Genomic DNA, 20,169 nt, shown 5'->3' with positions numbered 1-20,169 from the left:
TGCTGAGCTTTCCGCTGGTATCCTCCACCCTGCCACTGTTTACTCTAATCCCAAAGTAAATGCCAGCGGAATATTGTGATTCAGGGGGCTTGGTTGATCAACGTGCACATCTCCATGCATTATTTAGTCCAAGCTTAGCCTTCTTCTGTGCTTTCACATGCCGGGGTCACAAACAAGCACGGATCGATAAATGACAGAAATCAAATATTTATGCTAAAGCCTGAGTCGGGAAGACAGGGTCACCTGACCGCAGCGCTCCACAGAGACGACATCCTGCTGGGTGCTCTTCTGAGGGAAGTGGAGAAATCGGCACCATCAATCTTGTTGATTTGGTTTGTGTAGATTGTTTGTTTACAGAAACCTCTATCAATACGTTATTTTGCAAAATATTGAGTGAGGTCTCACAAAATCCATGCTAGTCATGCAGGTACAAACGGAGAGACGTTTCAGTTTTCACCAGATACAAATATTGAAACAGTCTGTGCATTAGTTGCACTTAACAGTTTAATGGATTGTCACTGTGTGTCACCAGTGTTTCGGTTTACTGGGAATCAACGGCGCAGGGAAAACCACCACCTTCAAGATGCTGACAGGAGACATCCCAGTCTCCGGTGGAGAGGCCTTCCTTAATGGATACAGGTGAGGCACCAACTCCCACCAGCACCGCCGAGCCACTCATCATAATTAGCCACCCAAGATGGCTGCTCAGATGGGGATTGAGCTCAGCCGCCCCCTTTTTTCTTTTTTGGCTCACCCCCTTTTCTCAGCTTGTACTGTGTTGCGCTGCTTTCAGCTGGTTCCTTGTTTGTGTGTTCTACCTTCCCTACTTTTTCAGTTTTGGCTCTGTCACGTCTGCCCGCTGCTATATTCGCAGAAAGTCTTTGTTTCCTCCGTCTCTTTGCCTCCTGCACATCTTTTATCCCCCCACCCCCCCCCTTTCTTTTTCGTCTGTCTTGCACAATCACTCACTCGAAATCGGCACACATACCAAAAGAAAATGCCTAGATGTGGCAATATGAGATTTGAACATTCGCACGACAGGAGGCCTGCTCATCATTATTTTTAGGAACAAACGACTGTTCCTTTGCATCGGTGTGCGTCTCCAAGGCGCCACATCTGAGAGTGACTGAGAGTGCGTGCTGAGGTTGGTGTGTGTGTGGCGTCACACAGTGGTTGCTATAGTCGTTCTTTTATGCATCTGGTAATTGACTTTGTGTTGAACAAAGAGGCAGAGCTGAATAGAGCAAGGCCTAACACGGTGGTGCGAATGTTGATTAATGTGGCTAAAGGAGATCAAACAAGAATCCCAGAGACCTTTAGGGTAGAAAAAGAGGGAAAACGGATGCAAACACGCCCACGCTTCTGTTTTGGGCTCATTCCTGTGCATTGGCAAGAGGACCGATCGCATTGAATGAGACAAACATCACATTCACTAATTTGCTCTTCACGCCTGCATTCAGTATCCGTTGCTATTTTCTAATATTATGGGCGCTGTTGACGGTTCTCATGCAAATGTTAAAACGGAAGCCATAGAATCTCCTGACTAAAACTTTTCCAGACCAAACAGTATTTTGGGTCAGTATTTTTCAGCCTTGTTAATATCCAGCATTTTCCTGACGGATTAACATTAAGGAGGGGGATTCACATTAATCACATCAAAATCACATTAATTGAGGAGATTCCACGAGTGAATCTCTTTGAAATCAAACAGGCAATGTAAATATAAACTTTCTTTGTTTCCTAATGATTAAATGTAATCTCTGAATGTGCGACTTTGTCTCTCCCAGCATACGAACAGAAATGAGCGACGTGCACCAGAACATGGGCTACTGCCCCCAATTTGATGCTATTGATGAACTGCTGACTGGTCAAGAGCATCTGGAGTTTTACGCAAGGCTTCGAGGAGTACCAGAAACTGAGGTCGTCATGGTAACTAACCCCATGTGACCAACTTCTCTCCCTTTTACATAAAACAATCACAATGATGGCTCACAAACATAAAATGTGGATTGCATTTAAGCTTTCAAGAACTCCTATTTGGAGCATACGTAGCTGACAAGATATTTATCCAAAAATAGACGTTGTATCTATTAGAATACAATCAGAATGCATGCAGTAGAGGCTGAGGTGCATGTCTAAGTTAGAGAACACCTCATTGAGAGAAGGTACCGTGTATATAATGAATAGTGGCCGGCGGTAGAGAAGCAGCAGCTCTGGGTTATACGGCTCTACATTATTCACCATGCATGGTGGTGGGGCCGACCCAGTGCGGTCTCCCCTGCGCTCCTCTCCCAGTGCCCTGCTCTGCAGCAGCGAGATCAAAAGAGGGAAGAGGCTGGCGGCGGCCACAGGCCCTTAGACCAGGCGCCAAGGCTTTGATGTCTTAGCCGCTGCAGTGCAAAGGGACCTCAGTTTGAGCTGCTGGAATGACTTTGAATTTTATTGAGGCCTATTGTGGGTTTTTTTTGGCATCAATTGTCCATCTACATAGCGGATATACTGTATAGGCAAATTTGCAAAAACAGTATATCACAGAAATGTGTGTTTATTGGCTGTGTTTTTTGCACACACCTGAACATGGCTTTAGTTGATCTTGATGCTGTTATTCCTTGTTTGATGAGAGGTTGTAGAAACAGTAGGGAGACCTGAAGGAACCCCTGTAGCCTTTGATAAAGGTCTTACAGCAAAGCAAGCCGCCAAGCCTCATCTTTGAAGCTCACACAGTGGAGATCAGAGCCAAAGTATCACCAATCATGGCTGTTCTAGACACCCTAACTTTTTTTTTTGTGTTCCCTTCAAAAGGTGGCTGAGTGGGGGATCCAGAAGTTGGGACTAGTCAAGTATTCCAGCAAGTCGGCAGGTACTTACAGTGGCGGAAACAAGAGGAAACTTTCCACAGCAATGGCCCTGATTGGTTGTCCTCCAGTGATCTTCTTGGTGAGATACAGCTTTGTTGAGATGTTGAACGTTCATATATTAAGAGTATAATAATCTGATGTAGGATGTATTTATGCTCTGCAGATGTTTGGATGGCAGTATTGAGCTCCAGTGGATAGTGTTACCACATTATGTTGCTAATAATAATTAAAAACCTAATCTACAATGACTTTCATTTAGTGACTAATCTTTCCAAGCCATTTTGTTTTCTGTCTCGGTGCTGAGGATATGGAACGGTATGCATCCAAAAAAGATTTAGCTGGCTGTGTCAGGCTCGCCTTTAGAGGCACAGGGATAATGTGCTGCCAGTGTCCGTGTCACTCTCCTTATTGTGTGCGAACACATGGCGCCTCGGCGACGTCAAGTCGGTGCCACGTAAGGGTTTGCACTGGGACACGTTTGGGAACAGTGACGGAAATGGCCCGTGGGATTTGTGATGGTGTTCTGCCGGAGAGAGAGAAGCAGGCCTGGATTGAAACCAGGCGATGGACTGAGAACTGTCGCTCTCTAATCGTGTATAGACAGACAAGCCCTGAGGAGAAAGAAGCAGCCACTGTGTGTGTGTGTGCGCGCGCGTGTCTGCTTTATGTGAGGAGATTTGGTTTGGTTATGCTTGAGAGTTCTGGTAAATTTGTAAAGGCTTGTGAAATTGAAATGTTTTATCCTATTGGTATGTATATTTTATTATACATGAAAACATTACACATATATCTCGTATATTAAAAGTAGATACAATATAATATACTGTAGTATAATATAATAATGATATAAAAACGTGATTATATAAGTAGAATCTTGACAGTTTTTCTTATTGTAGGATGAGCCGACGACTGGGATGGACCCCAAGGCGCGGCGGTTCCTGTGGGACTGCATCCTGAGTGTCATCAAAGAAGGCCGCTCAGTCATTCTCACATCACACAGGTATCACTGTGATTTGTCTCTCTGTACTTATTGGTGATTTCTGTCGGTAGAATTACCCCTCATCCACTTGTGTCATCCACTGGGATGAGGCTAAGAAGCTTTGACTTGTGAAAGATGCGTACCCGCATTATGCTTGGAGAGCATGGGAACAATAAATACAGTAATTATAATTGATTGAGCTCCGCTTTAGTCGAGAGGTTTGTTTCCTGCGCGGCCGTTAATATTGGCTGCCAGAAACACACCGGCTGCTATAAAGCTTTCATGATGCATGAGGGCATATTGACTGAAGTTGTTGTTTCCCCATGAAAACAGACATTGTCAATATCGTTGCAGGAGCCTTTTCATTATGCAGGATTTCCCGGAGCAAAGTGAGCTTTTCCCCAACTTTTTGGAATTTAATGTTTGACCAGTTTTGGACGTGGCTATGTCAAGAAAAAACGCAAGGCCTTGTTTATCCTTTCTTTCCAGAGATTTAAACTCGATGGCCAAAGTCGATGTGCCACATTTCAGAAGTCGCATGCGCATTCGTTTTGCGTATTCCAAATTGCTGGGGATAATCTGTGTCAGAGATATCATCCTTGTTCCAAATTTACCTTCATGGAGGAATAAAAGGCGTTTGTTGTTGTCTTAGGCGACGTGGTTGAGGTGCGTCCAATCGTCCATGGCACGGCCAGGTGGTTGTGTTTTGTCAAGTGGCAGATTTACCAGGTTTTACAAAGTCATAATCCTAATTGCCCCATCCCTCAGAAAAGCTTCACGGGCTTTGCCCAAACTACAAATGACTCCACTCCAACCCAGAAAAATGAGATAATAAGAAGTACAGATGGTCCCATCCTCTACCTCTAATTACCAAATTTGTCGACCATTTAAGGTGTCAAAGTGGACATGTAAAAATGCTCTCTAATTCAAACTTTAACTGTGCATGTGGAAATATGACTCCTGCATCTACCTGTAGGGGACTCATGATTTTGATTTTACAAAGTAACGGCATCAGATTGAGATCTACCCAGTATGAAAGCCATTTATCCTTTTTTTCAAGCATCTGTTGTTATTGCTACATTATGTGTTGTTTCCCCTCTCTCTCTCACACTCTCTCTCTCTTTCGCTCTCTCTCTGTCTCTACAACTTTATACACCAGTATGGAGGAGTGTGAAGCGTTGTGCACGCGCATGGCCATCATGGTAAATGGCCACTTCAAGTGCCTCGGGAGCATCCAGCATCTGAAGAGCAGGTAAGGGTGCTCATTTTCCCTTAAAGTGGGTGAGACCAAAAGAATATAGAACTCAAAAACTCTTGGCTTAAAATCAAACCTCCCACTGAGATGCTTTGTTATTTACACTCCTTTTATAAAAACCTATGACCATGTTTACTGATCAAAACATCATTTAAATTATTCAAACAAGAAAAGGATGCAAAAATCTGTCATAACAACCCTAAAGTATTTTCATTTTTTAAACGCATAATAAGTAAGGTTTTTAACTTCATGAGTGAATGTTTTCTACTACATTCCTCGTGGAATCTGATATCTTTTTGATTTTTAAAAATGTGCCTGCATTCTTATAAGCTTTGAATTGTTCAAAGGCTATTTAATAAAAGCAAATGTTACTTTACACTTTGAAAAAAAAAGGGCCTCCACAGCAAAAAGAGCTCATATTTGCTTACTGGTTACAATCGTATCCAGTATTATCCAGCATTCCTTATTCATTTTATAATATAGTGAACATCATTCAGGTTGCAATGCATCCAGGAAGCAAACCCACCATTCCCAATCTACCCTGAAGGCATTCTTGATGTGTCCTTTATTTCCATAACATGTTAATGTCAGCTCTTAACACATGTTAATTTACAAGCCAATATAACTGTCTATACACAACGATGAATTACAAGTATAGCGATAGCCGATTATCAGGTAGGGGGCCTTTTTAGAGATAATGGAAAAGAAAATAGCAGTGCATTCATGTTTGTTAGCCAATAAAGCTTTGTTATCGTTTCAAAATCCAGCTATTCCTATACATTCTGTTCCTACAGCCTCCCCAGCATGTCCTAATGTGCACCCTTAACAGGCTCTGCACCATCTTAATTTGTTTTGTTTAGTCCCTGTCGTAGATATTCCCTGACCTTAACTCTTTGCACTCGGGAATGCCTTCCGATTTTCATCTGACATTTCCCAAGGCCAACAGTTATGCCCAAAGCCCTGCGTGAAACAGTGAGGCTGATCCATTACCCTAGGTACAGTCTGGCGACATTATTACCACTCTATCGTGTGATCTTGTAAGTGGAAGGACGTTCCACACATACACACAAAGAGCTACACACACACGCGCGGCAGTAATATGAGGTGGCAATCGTTGGGTGGAGAGTTAGATCAATACACCTGGGATGAGGGGTGGAGCAGGACATTTTTCAAGTTGTTCAGGGGGATGGGAGTGGGGGTGTCTGGGACGCCAAGGAGGGGGCAACGGTGTCAAGGGTATTCCCCATCAAGAGTGTTAATGTCATATCATTGGCCAGGCTTTTAGATGTGCAGAGAGAGAGAGAGAGAAGAAGATGGTAGTTAGGGACCGGAGTAAAGAGAGGCGAGGGGCTAAAGTGGGGAGAGTGATGAACCAATCAGCACCTCCCAGATGTTAGGGCAACAGACAGATCCTCTGTGTCAATTCCATCCCGTCTGTAGGGAGAAGAGCAGGCTGGTGTAAATAATATATGAACCGCACAGGAGGTATGGCATAGGTAAGAGCCCTGGGAGCGGGGGAGGAGCGGAGGGAACAAATAAGGGAGAACAGAGGGTTAACATGTGTCCCACTTCACGCCGAACGCTATCAGGTAAAAACGGGAATTGCACTTCACAAGACGGAGAGTGAGAGGAAGCCCGATAAGCGAGACGTCTACACAGATTATTTCAGATCTCGTGTTGGACAATTTAAGTGAATAATTTCTAATTAAGCGTCCCTATCTCTGCAGAGCGCGGTGTAATTAAGGTTTCATGAGGTGTGGGACCCTGTTAATGACTAAAAATGGCAATTAAGGACTGTCTTTCCTGTTCTGCTTTCTCGTCTCTATACCGCCGCATGTTTGTGCTGCTGCGTTTGCTCTCCCCCCGCCTCTTCCCTCCCATCTATGCCTACAGCTCTGCGTGTGATCCAGTGTCATCATCAAAGTCTCATCAGTCCGGCGATTGTAGTTTGCAACGCCGAACGTCCGCTGTTTTACATTTGTCTCCACATCCGAGTCCGTAATGTGAACGGTGGGTGCCGGCGCAGTCCGTGCAAGCTGTTTCCAATTTGCAGACGGGGGAAGAGTTCCATCAGGCAGCGGGGGGGTGTGGTAGGGGAGGGGAGGGGATGGCAATAGAGGCAGGTGGTGGACGGCATTGTCACACGGCACGAACGGCTGACCTGCAAAGCCAAGGGGAGCGGCTCCCCCCCCCTCGCCCCCCGATGTCTCCATCTCTTTTTCATCAGCGGCCCCTGAAAGCGTTGCAGAATCTCACCACGGGGTGCAGTTCTCACATTTTGACCCCCCATTGCTCATATGTAATACATGCTCACACTCCCCACGTTCACATCCAGCACCCCCTACCCATCACCTCCACACTCCTCTCACCATATTACTCTTTTTCTTTCCATTTCTCCCCCTGCTACTCTCAGGTTTCCCACTCAGCCATCCATGTGCTTGTTAGTGCTGCCCCCTTTAGTTCAGCAGTGACCCTGTTTTTATCACTGAAATGCCCTTCTGCTGCCTCAACAACCTCAATTCTGTGTATCAGTCAAGCCCCAAATGAGCCAAAATAGCCCACATAAACCACACAGGGAGATAGTCAGCATGAGGTTTGCTTCTGGGTGCTGGAGGCAGAACACCAGGGTGGCTCCTTCATTATCTCTCTGTTTTGGCTGTTAAAAACATCTTCCGCGCCTGTCTTGACATTGAGTCGCGCAAATCAATCGGGTCTTCTTGAAATTTGTAAACTGCCTGGCAGGAGAGTGGAAGAATAAACAAGTAGAAATGAGCGATAGGCTGTAAATAGTGCTTTAGTATAGCAGCTGGCGAGAAAGCTCCCAGGTGCTAAGTAAAGCCAAATGAAGTGGAGGACCCAATAAAAGCGGCTTCAAAGCTGTCCTATAATCTTGTCAGTTAGCAAGGACACCCACTAGCCAATGTAGGATTTTCACTGATTGATATCATTCATATTTCTGCTCCTCAGAAGAGCTCCGGTAAGTACACACAGCACACTGCAGCCTCCAGCCTTATTTTCTCCTCGGTGAATGTATGTGGAGGTATAAAAGTGTGGTGTTAAAGTGCCTTAAATGCATTAAGGTAATGCGGTTGCAGGGGGATGAGTTTGTTTTATATATATTTTTACAAGAGTGGCGTCTAAAAGTTTTGGATGGATCCTTTGAAGTTGACGTCGACAAGTCCAATAAAGGCCTGAGGTCTGCAGGTGCGGCATTAAAGCAGTGGTTTATGGTTTTTAAGTGCGTGTCATTGAAGGAAATGGATGAAATAATGCTCCTTCCAGTTTACAGTGCATCTGCAACAAAGCTTTAAAGACGAATGCCAAGACTTTGACTACTGACCTTTGACTTTTCGTTCGACTCTAAAACCTTCAACTGTTGTCGAACCTACTTTACTGACAGACTGCATTTAGCAATGCTGTTACCAAATTGGTATTTATTAGCAGAAATTGATGTGATGATGTCACCAATTGTATTAGGGTTTTGTTACCTGTTAAAACTCCTCCTTTTGCCGTGACATTGAGCATTGAGTCTGTTGTGACTTTTTCAGGTGGCAAACCTCAAAGTTTGAGGCTTGTGCCTTGAATTTTCACTCGACTCAAAACCAAATCTTATACGTGTTTTGATATCCGGGCTGGCCGTGGAAAAAAATCTTGGAAAAAAAGACCTTGTTAGATCCTATTTCCGATTGAACACACACCATCCGTCCATCCCTCCTGTCCTCAAACTACCTGCTGTGTCAGTCTGCAGCCCTGTTGGCTCTCTCTCCAGGAACCTAGGCAGTATTTTGGATGACTTCCTGCCTGATCAAAGTATTGGACTGCCCAAGCCGCTGCGTGACCTCATGCCCTGCGGCTCCCCACCCCCTCTAGGTACAAATACAAGGTTTGGCAGCGGAGAATGTGACCTTTCTATGCTGCCTCAGATGAAGGAAGGTAGCAGAATTATTTCTGCCTGTGCTGCCCTTATCTGTGTCTGGCTGTTTGTTTAAAATTACATGGAAGAACGACTCCAGCAGACAAGAGTGGAGGTGAGGATTGAGGCAGAATAATGAAAATGAAGCTGGGAGAACTGCAGAGGAGACGATGGTTCCTGGAGGACGTGCATGATTGGCAACACGGTGCCGAATTGTTGTATCATACCTCCAATGTTGTGATATGATTTGTTGATCATAACTTAACCAGTCTGAATTTTTGCTTTTTCGTCACCATCGTCACCTGTCGACAGAGCCAATGCATTGGTTTGAGTATGCAGCGCTATTGTTAGGATTGTGCAATATATTGTGTTCCGACAAGATATCCAGCCATCTCCCACCTTTCACAGCCAGAGTTTATGTGAGGTGTCCCAACACAGACGCCGCATGAAAGATGAAAGAGCTTGTTTTTTCCCATGAATGCAGGGCGAAAGTAAAAACGATGACTATCAAAAAAAGATATTCTTTCGAAAGTGCTGCCTGAAGCCATTGTATCGCTACAGAAAGGAAGAAAAGGGGAAGGTAGGCAAGGAGAGACAATAAGACAAAACTCATTGACTACTGCTACTGTGACAGGAAGCATTTCATTTCCCACCGACGCCCCAAAACTCTTTCACCAGACCCTTGTGCAGCAATGCTTCCTGGCCTTATTGGATTTATTTTAACATGCTTTTTTTTAATGCATCCTGGCTGAGCTTGGCAGGCGTTGGATCACGCACATTTCCTCAGCCTGCAGCTATGACGAACACAAAGAGGATTATCGTCATAGTCTTGATAGGATGAAGAGTGAGGCTCAACGTGTGTGGACGGCTATGATGCCTTGGTGGCGCTGTTTGATTACAGCCTGTGTGTGTGCCCTGTTAGATCATATTAACGTCTTCAAATATAGTGTAAACCCATCTTTTCTTGCAGGACTTGGCGTAGTGTGTGTACTGAAAACAACACCTATGTGACTGGAGATAATGGAAAGATAATGTGGGCGAAGCTGTGCATTGTTTCGTTGTTATTCTGGTATACACAGTTGCTGATGTAGGCGTTCACATTTGTTTAAAACATTGCAAAGTCAAGAATATAAAAGCACTGCAATTATCAGATAAATGTTTTTGACTACATAGTGCCAGATTTCCTCCTTGCAATTTAGATGCAATTTAGACTTCAAAGCTGTTATACATATTTTCCATTTCATTTGTCATTTCATGTGTTGAAACCTGCAACGCTTTAATGTGCAAAACAATTTCAACACGGTCTTGCTACAGCACCCCTGTGCACACTGGGTAAAAATCTTCTTACAGTTTAATCTGATTGGCAAGATGGGTCGGGTCTGATCTGACAACGCACGCGCAATACGTAGACGCTTTTCGCTTGTCTAAGACCGATTTGAGTCTAACTGGGTACACACTCCCGACTAATAAACACTATTTGCTTGTGTTTCGCTGACATGTAAGAGTCAGGTGTGAGACGGCTGTGCCATGGACATAGACATATCAAGAGAAAGGCATTCTGTACGGTCGAGTTGGGATCAGGTCAGCGTGGAATACAACTTTTTGATGGCTGGAGGGCTGACTGATGGGGAGTTGCTTAATGAAGCGATGATACTTTCAGGGCCCCCATGCGTACTACATGTTATGTGTAGAGTTTCATGTGGATGCTTTTGATCACCCATGGAGTGCAGGCAGCGAAACCCCCCTAAGAGATCACAGTGCAGGCAGAAGTCCTCAGATCCTCGGAGAGGCGTTTGAGCCAGAGGTGGTTGCGGTTGGGTCGGATGGTACCCAGGGTGTTGCGTCATAACGCTGGAAAATAGTCTGGCCATTACTGCATCGTCTACTTTTTGAGATGCTTTATTTGTCTATGGCAGCCGGCTTCAGCATGTGTTCACTGCACAGAAGTGTATTTCTCTATATGCTTTCAAATACCAAGCAGGACTGAGCTGGACTTTGCATTTGGGGATTTTTAGGCAGGTATTAGCGAGGAAACAGTGAAGCGTGGTTTTAATGAGGCATCAGCCGACTGATGCAAATCATACAGTGCCGGGAAACTTCACCTAAATGAACCTTCAGGCTCCTGCAGACTTTGCGAAAACAAACTTTTAAGATTATTGCTTGCGAGATGGGTTTCTCCCTCTCTCCCTCGCCCTCTCATTTTATGATTCATACAATGTTTGAACCTCAGCAGCCTCCTTTGTGAAATTTCACAAAGGAGGCTGCGTCTTCTGTCCACGCTCCACCGTTTTGGGTTGGTGACTGGAGGTTTTGACGTGATTCCCATGTGACCTTTAACTTTTCTCTGCTACGGCCCAAAACACATCTGCGTCGAAAGTCACATAAGTCCTTGTAAATAGATGAAAATGTTAAACTAGGGCCTGGGCTCTGCAGCAAAGCCCACACACACAATTTAAGCAGAGTTGCTGTATTGTGCCACTGTGGCTGTTTAAGTCTTAAGTGCAGTCGTGTTTTAAATAAAGGGACTCTGCTGCCCGTGGGGTCGACTCATTGTGCTCTCGGCAGCCACACAGTTTCACTTCCTCCCTCACTCCCTATGGGACAGTGTGGGCCTGCAGTTTATTCACCATATCTCTAATTGTCACTAAGGGAGCCTCTGACTCTCGTTGCACGTCGCTTTGTACCGGCCCACAATGGACATTTCCATGAGTAAATCTAACATTAGGGAATTAATTAGGCAGAAAACAACGGGTCATCAGAGTGCTAACGACAAAATAACAAGTCGCAGAGTCTTATTTGCTGCTCAGCAGACGTGGCATACAACTGGGAAGATGCAGAATGCTAATTAGCTTGAGAGCTTAGCCACGGCCCATTTTCGCTATGACAATAGTATTTTATGTCCAAGATATGGTGTGAAGTTATACTGGTGGAGCTCATTGCTGCACCGTGCATTCACACACTGCACTAAGCATATCACGCCGTTAATTAATTGGCTGATTTTGTCAGATTCTTGAGACATTGTGGTTATGTTCACATTATTAAAAACAAATATAACTCCATGCTCACATAAAGGCACGTCATTATGCCAGGAGATTATTCTACTAGTGCTGATTATTATATGTGATGCCGCATTGTTGTAGTAGTAAACACGCAGCATGCCGACTACTTGTGGGCCAGATCATGAACATGTCTGCATCACACATACAGGATTTACCAGATGATTAGCCAATGGAAATGAAGGATGAAAGACAAGTGAAGGTGGAATATGTATTAAATTCCAATACACTTCATATACCATCACTTTATTCCATGACCGCCGGAGAAAACAGAAGTATATTCCCTAAGCTGTCAGCAGGGAGCAGGTTAGCGTTAGTCTTTCATCCACTTAACTGCTTATCCGTGGGTGTTTGTTGCAGATTTGGTGATGGCTACACAGTAATTGTGAAGGTTGGGGGATCCCCTCCGGCCCTGCAGCCAGTCGAGGATTTTGTCCAGCAGTCCTTCCCAGGCAGCATCCTAAAGGAGAAGCATCATAACACCCTGCAGTATCAGCTGCCACACACAGAGGGGGCTTTGGCCAGCATCTTCAGCCAGTTTACCTGCCATCAGCAGAGGCTGTGTGTGGAGGACTACTCGGTGTCCCAGACCACTCTGGATCAGGTAAGGCCTGCAAAATAGGATTAGTTCAGGATTTTGCTTTTTCCCTTGAATCTACTGAGCCCTCCTCACTTTCTTAACCGCATTATGTCTCATTTCATTTCATAGATTCAGTTCAGCAATTTGGCTGGTAAGCCAGAAAGCATTCACTCATTTGTGCTTTTTTAAAACTCATCCCTTGTGCGAGAAGTTGAAGAATTTGTATGACAGAACCAAGAAGTGCTTTTAATTTTAAGTTCAGCATCCTCTACTTAGAGGAAAACCAGCATTTAACTCGAAATGTGTCTTCTGACACATGCTTCTTTTAGGGAGACCCTAACCCGCACATGTTTCATGGTCATTAGTCTTTGGAGAGCAGATTGTCCTCTGACTCGATGTCTAACGCGTCATTAGGTCATCAATCAATGTATTCAGGATTTTCTGTGTTTTCAATTATCTTCAGTCTGCACAGTCAGGATAGGATTTAAGGAATTATCATTGCCTGCACAGCGCCTTCTCTCATTGAAATTGCAGTCCGACTGACCAATGAGGACTGCACAAAGTTTGTGTTCAGCCACCCGGCTGCTGTACTGATCCAGAATCCAGTGTGTGCAAGTTTTCTTCCTTTTCCGGTGCTTTTTTAAAAATTCCAGTCTAAGAGCACCGGCTGGGGCTCCTGGCTGGTGAGATAAACTGAACCCTCCGTGTTATGCACCCACATCACTTTGTGTATTCCCAATATCCCCAGGGACCTGATGCAATCAGGCCCTCAGAGGCAAGTGCCAATGTATCAGGTCCCACAAGTGTGCCATTAGCTCAGCAGCATATGACCCGGTTGGAAGTGAGGACAATTTCTAAAGGGTCCTGAAAGGTCGTTTGTCCACTCTTCCATAGGGAAAAAGGAGCGACGGCGAGGGCAAAAATCCACTTCTTATTTTTCTGATGAATATAGAAGGAAACCAGCTGAGTGACTGAGCATTCATTGAAAGAAAAAAGAGTAAAGCTGCACAACTAACTTCACTGCTACAGGTTTCTTTGGCTTATATAGATTCAAAATGATGCATTGTTAGTAACACAACAGAAACAGCCAACACCCTTTGCAGCATTTTCAAGTACATCATGACCTTTAAGTGACAATTGGTCTACAAAAAAGACAAAAAAGATACAAGTTGTATTTTGATCTGTTTGTCTCTTTACTTGTGCAGTCGTGTCATAGTGCTGTGTAATTTCCATTTTAATCCTCAATTCACAGTACAACTTGTCCCACACACTGGGCTGGTCAGTATTTACCAGATCAGAGGTAGTAAATAAATCATACTTGGACCAGGGGAGGTCACAGCATTAAAACACAGAGGTGAGGGCTGGAGGACCTGTGGAGTTTCTGTGGAGACCCAGACAGTCACCTTTCAGCAGGTGATTTATAGAGACCAGCATTGACCTATAGTGTAGGGCTCGACTTGCACTTACAATTAATATTGATCGGCGCGGCCTGGAGCTGGGACGCTAACGCTGATAGCCGACGCACTGCGAGATGGAGCACTTTAAAGGAAGATGTGACCGATTTTGTCGTAAGAATGTAAAGCATTTGCCACGTTGAGTGAGGACTGTAGTTGCTTCTCTACTAATGCACCACAACGGTTTTTAGTTAGATGCCTGTGTTTACTTTCTCACAACCATAAATGATTCTCACATACGCACATTCAGATCAGCGTCTAAATTATCTCTTCTTGCAGCTGCTTCACAATCAAAAAAAAAAAATTAGCAAGCAAAAAGCTTGCTAATTCTTTGCTGTAGGCTTTTAAGGTGAAGCAGGGGCAGGAAGTGTTTGGTTTGCATTTGTGCGACCATAACAGCTCTATTCTATTAAGACACTGCATTCCACTTCTGAAGAACATTTCAAAGACAGCGCAGCACAATGAGCATCAACATGTGGGCGTTGTGTATTTAAAAACAGCTATTTTGCATTCTGCAAGGACTCCTTTCATACACAGGAGAGGTTAATTGGTTGATTCTGTGTCCTTCCCCCCTCGGTTCTGCCTCAATGGGCATCAAATAAACACCCAAATGCACCCTGTGTAATGTAATTAATGTCTGTATCCATCTGTTATTAAGGAAATGCCACTCAGAAGCACTGAAGCACTGAAGCACAGGTCATGAATGAGCGCTTGGCCAAGTACAGAAAGTGTACATGTATGAGGGAAATCTTGTTTTAAACATGGGATGAGTGAGAATATGCTATCTTATTTACATTTATTTACATTTGGAGCACACAAACCCAAGCCGACTTTGGGCCTGGGGCGTTCTTGCTCGAGAGTTATTAAGCAGTCGACCATTCTGCTTATTTTCCTCACCAGGCCACAGACTTCATAACAATTTCACGCTCTCCCACCAGCATGCTCACGCCCTTCTGCTGTATATGCTGCACATACAAAATATACACTACTTAATAAGTTAAAATGTAAAGTAAAATAGCAATATGTGTGATTTTTGAAGGAAGCGACGGCAAGTCTTTTGTTTTGATATACAGGTGGAATATCGAAAAGTTCTTTCAGATAAAGGTATAATAACATAATTATCATTGAATGTGGTCTACTCTTTCAAATTAGAGAGTAACGACAACACAAATGAAAAGTGGAAGTCTGGCAAATTGGCTTTGTTTAAAAACTGTAATTTCGTAATCCTAATAACTTCCTTTTTTTTTTTTTTTTGCTTCTTCTTTACTGCTGCATTATAAGGCCGCAGATTTAATTCCACTGCCTAATTAAAAACCTCAAGATTTGTATTACCCCGTCCATTATCCAAGCTCAATGCGTCTCAGTGAAATATCCTGTTGCCTGTTTCACTTTACATTCCCTCCCATTTAATTGATTGTTTGCTTTGTAAGCATGTGGAAGCCTTTCATTCATGGGACTGTGTAATGGATAAAACTGCACTTAAATGTTTTCTTTCCAAATTATATCGAAGTTTGAGTCGTTTCTCACAGAATTGGTCCGGGCATTTTGTTTTTATTTTTCCATTAAGACCCAATATATAATCAAATAATTCCTATGGTCTATTTTATACACAGGCACTGAAAACCTTTTAATGAAAATCAATCCTCTTATCGTTTTATATCATTGTATTTATTGTTGTCGCAGAGGAATATAAAATAATTTCTTTGCCGCTTTAGCACATCAGACAGAAGATAAAAAAACGTCTTGCCTACAATGAAAGCACACAACAGCTTGTTTACGAACGCCATAGGATTGATTTCTTCTGACGGCAAATGGGACATCACGGCGAGAAGAATGATTGTTTTATTCTCCCTCTCAGCTGGTCAAAGATGTCAAACTGACTTTCACTGTGTGAGCCTACACGCTTACTTGATGCCTCATGGCCCTCGTCTGGAAAAACTCATTCACATGCGCCCCAGTGTTCCAACAGCTATCTCTGTTTGTTTTAGAGAAGAGAGAGTCGAATCAAGATGCTGGAGAAATATCTACAACCCCCTTCAGAATATGCTTCTTTTACAAATATTAATGTCTCCCCGTTGATATTCCAGGTGTTTGTGAACTTTGCCAAACATCAGCTTTGCGAGGAGGACCCTCAAGCTTATGATAACCAGGTGGACACCTCGGACGAGCTGCCGGTGGAGAGTCTGAAGACCCTCGCTGCAGAGACAGAGGTCTAAGGTCCATAGCAAAAGCATCTCTCTCACCTCTACCCTTTTAAATAGCTTCTTTTAAACTGTTATCTGAGAAATGTTCGTTTCTTCCAACCTACAAGATGACACAACACATCTAGAGATTCAGTGGGTATAACAACAGTGAGTATAACAAGTGTACCACACATAGGATATCTCAGGGTTACTCTTCAGCAAGATCAAAGATTGTACTATTTGATGTTGGTCTTAGTGATGCTGTGGTGCACAACTGCCATCAAATATCGATGTTTACAGTGGATGGATGTTTACGAACCATTTCCCTGCACTTAACTACTTAACTATGAATGAATTATTGTCACGATGCATTTATACTCTTTCCTAACTTTCACCAAGCAAAAATAAAGTCAAACATATTCGCACTCTGGCTGGGAACCAGAAGAATTTATGTGATTATCTGTTTTATTTTTAGTCTTAACATTGGTCGTGCTGGTTGTGGCACTTAGGCTCCCCCTCTGTGAATCATTATTGAACCCAATTTATGCAAATCTGTAAAAGAATTAGTCAAATTCTTTCATATCAACAAATCCAAACCTCTTTTCAGATGTTTAAGTCATAGAGACATTGGTGATGCCTTCAGGTAAAGAGTATGACTGTACCTTAATGTGCAATAACTTGTTTCAACCAATGGATTATTTATTAGAGCATTATAGTTTTTTATTGATTTTAGGAAAATGATGCAATCAGAAATATGTGTGTGCACTTTGTGATATGTGTAACAACTGCTTTGAGAGATAAGTGTCCTCATGCTGAAGCTCTTTTGTGACATACTGTAGCTTTCATAATAAATAATGCTTCAATTCATCCATCCCGGGTTTCAAAGTGCTCACTTCACGATCTTACCTTTTTGCGGAAGAACAACAAATCCCATGTGTACTGAATATTGCTTAATGCCAAGATACATGATTAAACATTTCAGCAAATTGTAATGAGTGTGAATGAAATGTTTGTATATGATGTGTTCTGTCTCTTTGAGTGATGAGTTCAACTTTATGGAATTCTTATTCTTATCATTCTGTACTTTCTGCAGTCTCACATTGGTTCGACTTCTCGTGCCTTCGTCCCTTTAACCGAAACCAAGGCAGGCCATAATACAAATTATACCCACAGTCAGCATCGCACTCAATTTCATATTTAGTTGAGTGGCTCTTTTTCAATGGAGGGACATTTTCTCTGCCGGATGCCTAACGATGAATTCATTTCCTTGTCAAGCTATCATTCAGCCACTTTTACGCTGAGTTCTTTCTTTGAACGTCCTTTCATTTATTGTACAAGAATCAAATATGGTTGACCCGAGGTTAAAGCAGTTTTCTCAATCCCATTACAGACTGACGCAATATCTACCACTGTTTTGTTTTGGAGCAGACCTCCATTTGAAATCCTCCATAACCTTTACAATATCATTCTTGCTGCATTTCCCTCAACAGTACATAATGCAACCATGCCAGATTCATTTCAGTGTCGTAATTTGCAGCATAAACTGTCGGTAATTGAATGTGTACGGATTCAAAAGAAAAAAAAGTCATGAGTCATCTGCAAATGTGAAATCTGTTCACTTCTTTGTCACAGTGTGGCAATTTTGAGCCTTTGTTCTCCTCGTTCTCTTCTTCTTGTCTTTCTTTTACTCAGCAAAGTCCTCTAGTGTGGATGTACAGGCAGCGTGTGTCACCAAGACGTAACCAAGATTAGTACTTAGTTAAGTTTAGTGAGCACCAGTACTCATTTAGGTTGTGTCTAGTGAGTTAACACCATCACAGGTATATGTAATATGTGTAACAGCATTAGACGTAATGACCCTTATTTGACTTTCAATGCTGCTAATCGTGCTCTGAAACTTTCCTCACTTTCCTTTTTCCGGATCATTCAAATCCCTCCCATATGAGAAATTTCAATTTCTAAGAGACTGGCTCTGAACTTGGAGTGACTCAGGATCATACTCAAGCTTTGTTGGCCTTCTTTTTCCTCGCTTATTCTTTGCTCTTTAAATTAAAGCGCCTCTGGCAGTGTGCCCCAGAGTGTGGCTTTACAGTTTGGTGGGGACTTCAGAGGTGATTCTCGTCTCAAGGTAAGAAACGTAATGGGGAATAATGGTAGAACATGACAAGCTTTCTTACCTTTTAAGAGTTAAGAGTAGAGATGTGTGCGCAGTGAGTTCATTACGTGTTAATATAGGTAGTATAATAAATTACTCTTAAAATTACATTTCAATTATAACGACAACCCACTACAAGGGAGTTCATTTAGGAGCTGGGAAAATGGCCACAACAAGGAGCAGGTGCTCACAAAACTGCGGCTGAACCTGATGAAATTGTCACATGGACAACAATTGGTGCCTCCTCAGACTTTGTGCCACCGCAAAATTGTCCAAAATGTCTCTCAGCAAACCCGTCAGAAAGGGCGAGCAAGATCAGAGGCTTTTGAGTTCAAGTGTGGCACCGGCAAGGAAAAAACCCATGCGGGCAGTAAATTGCTGGAGAAGTAAAGTTTGAAGAGGTCTGCTCTGTTTTCCAGAATGGAGTAAGACAATTAGAGAAACTGCTCGCAGAGGGACAGTTCCCGGATGATTGAATGCTGCAGGTTGCCAATATTCTCTGGCCAGAGATGAGGCTTTTTCTTCTTTTTTTTTTTTTTTCCTTTGAGCTGATTCTGTGAAAACTGGAGGAAGAGAAAATGGCTTCCTCTATTGCTTTTCTGTATCATTCATTAGCGCACCCGCTGCAGCAAAATGTGACGGTGTAGTGTCAGGCAAAGGGTGATTCATTAATGACGTCAGATGCAGAGGCTGACAACACCTCCAGGTTGGGATATTTGGAGTAAATTATGGTGGGATTCAGTTTAGAGACAAAGCAGGGAGGTGTGGGGGGGAGATTATCTGATTTTAGCTGCCAGTAGGTGGACAGGCACACTTCAGACAAAACAGCTAGACAAAGCGAGTGTCTGCTCATGACTAACATACAAGCAGATTTGGAGTCAATTTACTGATACTGTGTGTTCGGGAATGTATGAGATGTGCCGCAGCAGTGCTCCAATGAAATGATTAGTATGGTTGTTCCTCTAATGGCTGCTGTTATTGATAGCGCTCTCATTTCATATCAGAACTGCTGTCCCTCTAAATGTGTTAGCGTTGCTCTGGTTACAGCGTGTGTAAGGACGTCTGAATGTAGTTACATTAGCAGACACTCAAGCTGCTTAGGCGTCTGAACGTGCACATGCAAGGTCATTCTAATTGTTTATTGGATTTGTTTGAAGAAAATGAATTTGTGGGATTAACAAAGTACGCACTGTTACAATCAAATGAAGTATATTTGTTTTGCTCAAATCCACATACAAATTTCTCCACAAGGCTTTACAGGCTCACAACAGCAGACGGATCCCGACTCAGCCCAGAGAGAGATTCCCTCCTCAAACGACCAGGGGTGCAATAGGAACCGCAGGTGGGGAATACAATAATACAGCGTGGGTTGCAGGTGGCAGGATGGAATCTGGGAGCCCTGCGGGTCGGGCCCACTCAACGACCTGCTGGGGCGGTGATCCTCTACAGCATAACAGCCAGGAGAACTAGGAAACAGCAGAGGGCCCCACAGGCCGGATGGAGGGTAAGTAGGAGCACAAGAGAGGGAATGCCCTCCTAATTATATAAGACAGTGGGACAGTCAAGAAAGATAGGGTGGTAAGAGAAAGAGAGATTCAGCTCCCCTGTCCTGTCTGACTTTATGCACACTCCCACTGACCAACTAAGGGAGTGTGTTCACAGCTTGTTTATCAGCAGTTTAGTCACATTAGAAGTGTAGCAAAAAAAGGTGGGGGTTCTTTTGTCTGAATTTTAAG

At 43.4% G+C, this 20,169-nt stretch overlaps 1 protein-coding gene across 1 annotated transcript in view; it reads left to right on the top strand.

The window, feature by feature from the left end:
• The window catches only part of LOC142993131 (phospholipid-transporting ATPase ABCA1), a 119,349-nt gene extending 102,106 nt beyond the window's left edge, over positions 1 to 17,243 (top strand). The window contains exons 44-50 of the mRNA XM_076143788.1: positions 533 to 639; positions 1,788 to 1,929; positions 2,803 to 2,937; positions 3,755 to 3,858; positions 4,997 to 5,089; positions 12,422 to 12,665; positions 16,183 to 17,243. Coding sequence (XP_075999903.1) covers positions 533 to 639; positions 1,788 to 1,929; positions 2,803 to 2,937; positions 3,755 to 3,858; positions 4,997 to 5,089; positions 12,422 to 12,665; positions 16,183 to 16,311 — 954 coding nt within the window. The 3' untranslated portion in view covers positions 16,312 to 17,243. The remainder of the gene's footprint in view (positions 1 to 532; positions 640 to 1,787; positions 1,930 to 2,802; positions 2,938 to 3,754; positions 3,859 to 4,996; positions 5,090 to 12,421; positions 12,666 to 16,182) is intronic.
• The last annotated feature ends 2,926 nt before the right edge of the window (positions 17,244 to 20,169 follow it).

The sequence above is a fragment of the Genypterus blacodes genome, unplaced genomic scaffold (assembly GCF_046128005.1).
Source record: "Genypterus blacodes isolate CSIRO-AG114 ecotype Tasmania unplaced genomic scaffold, CSIRO-AGI_Gbla_v1 ptg000027l_1, whole genome shotgun sequence".
NCBI classification, from domain to species: Eukaryota; Metazoa; Chordata; class Actinopteri; order Ophidiiformes; family Ophidiidae; genus Genypterus; species Genypterus blacodes.
Note: the sequence above shows the minus strand (reverse complement) of the source record. Positions and strands in the feature narration are given on the sequence as shown.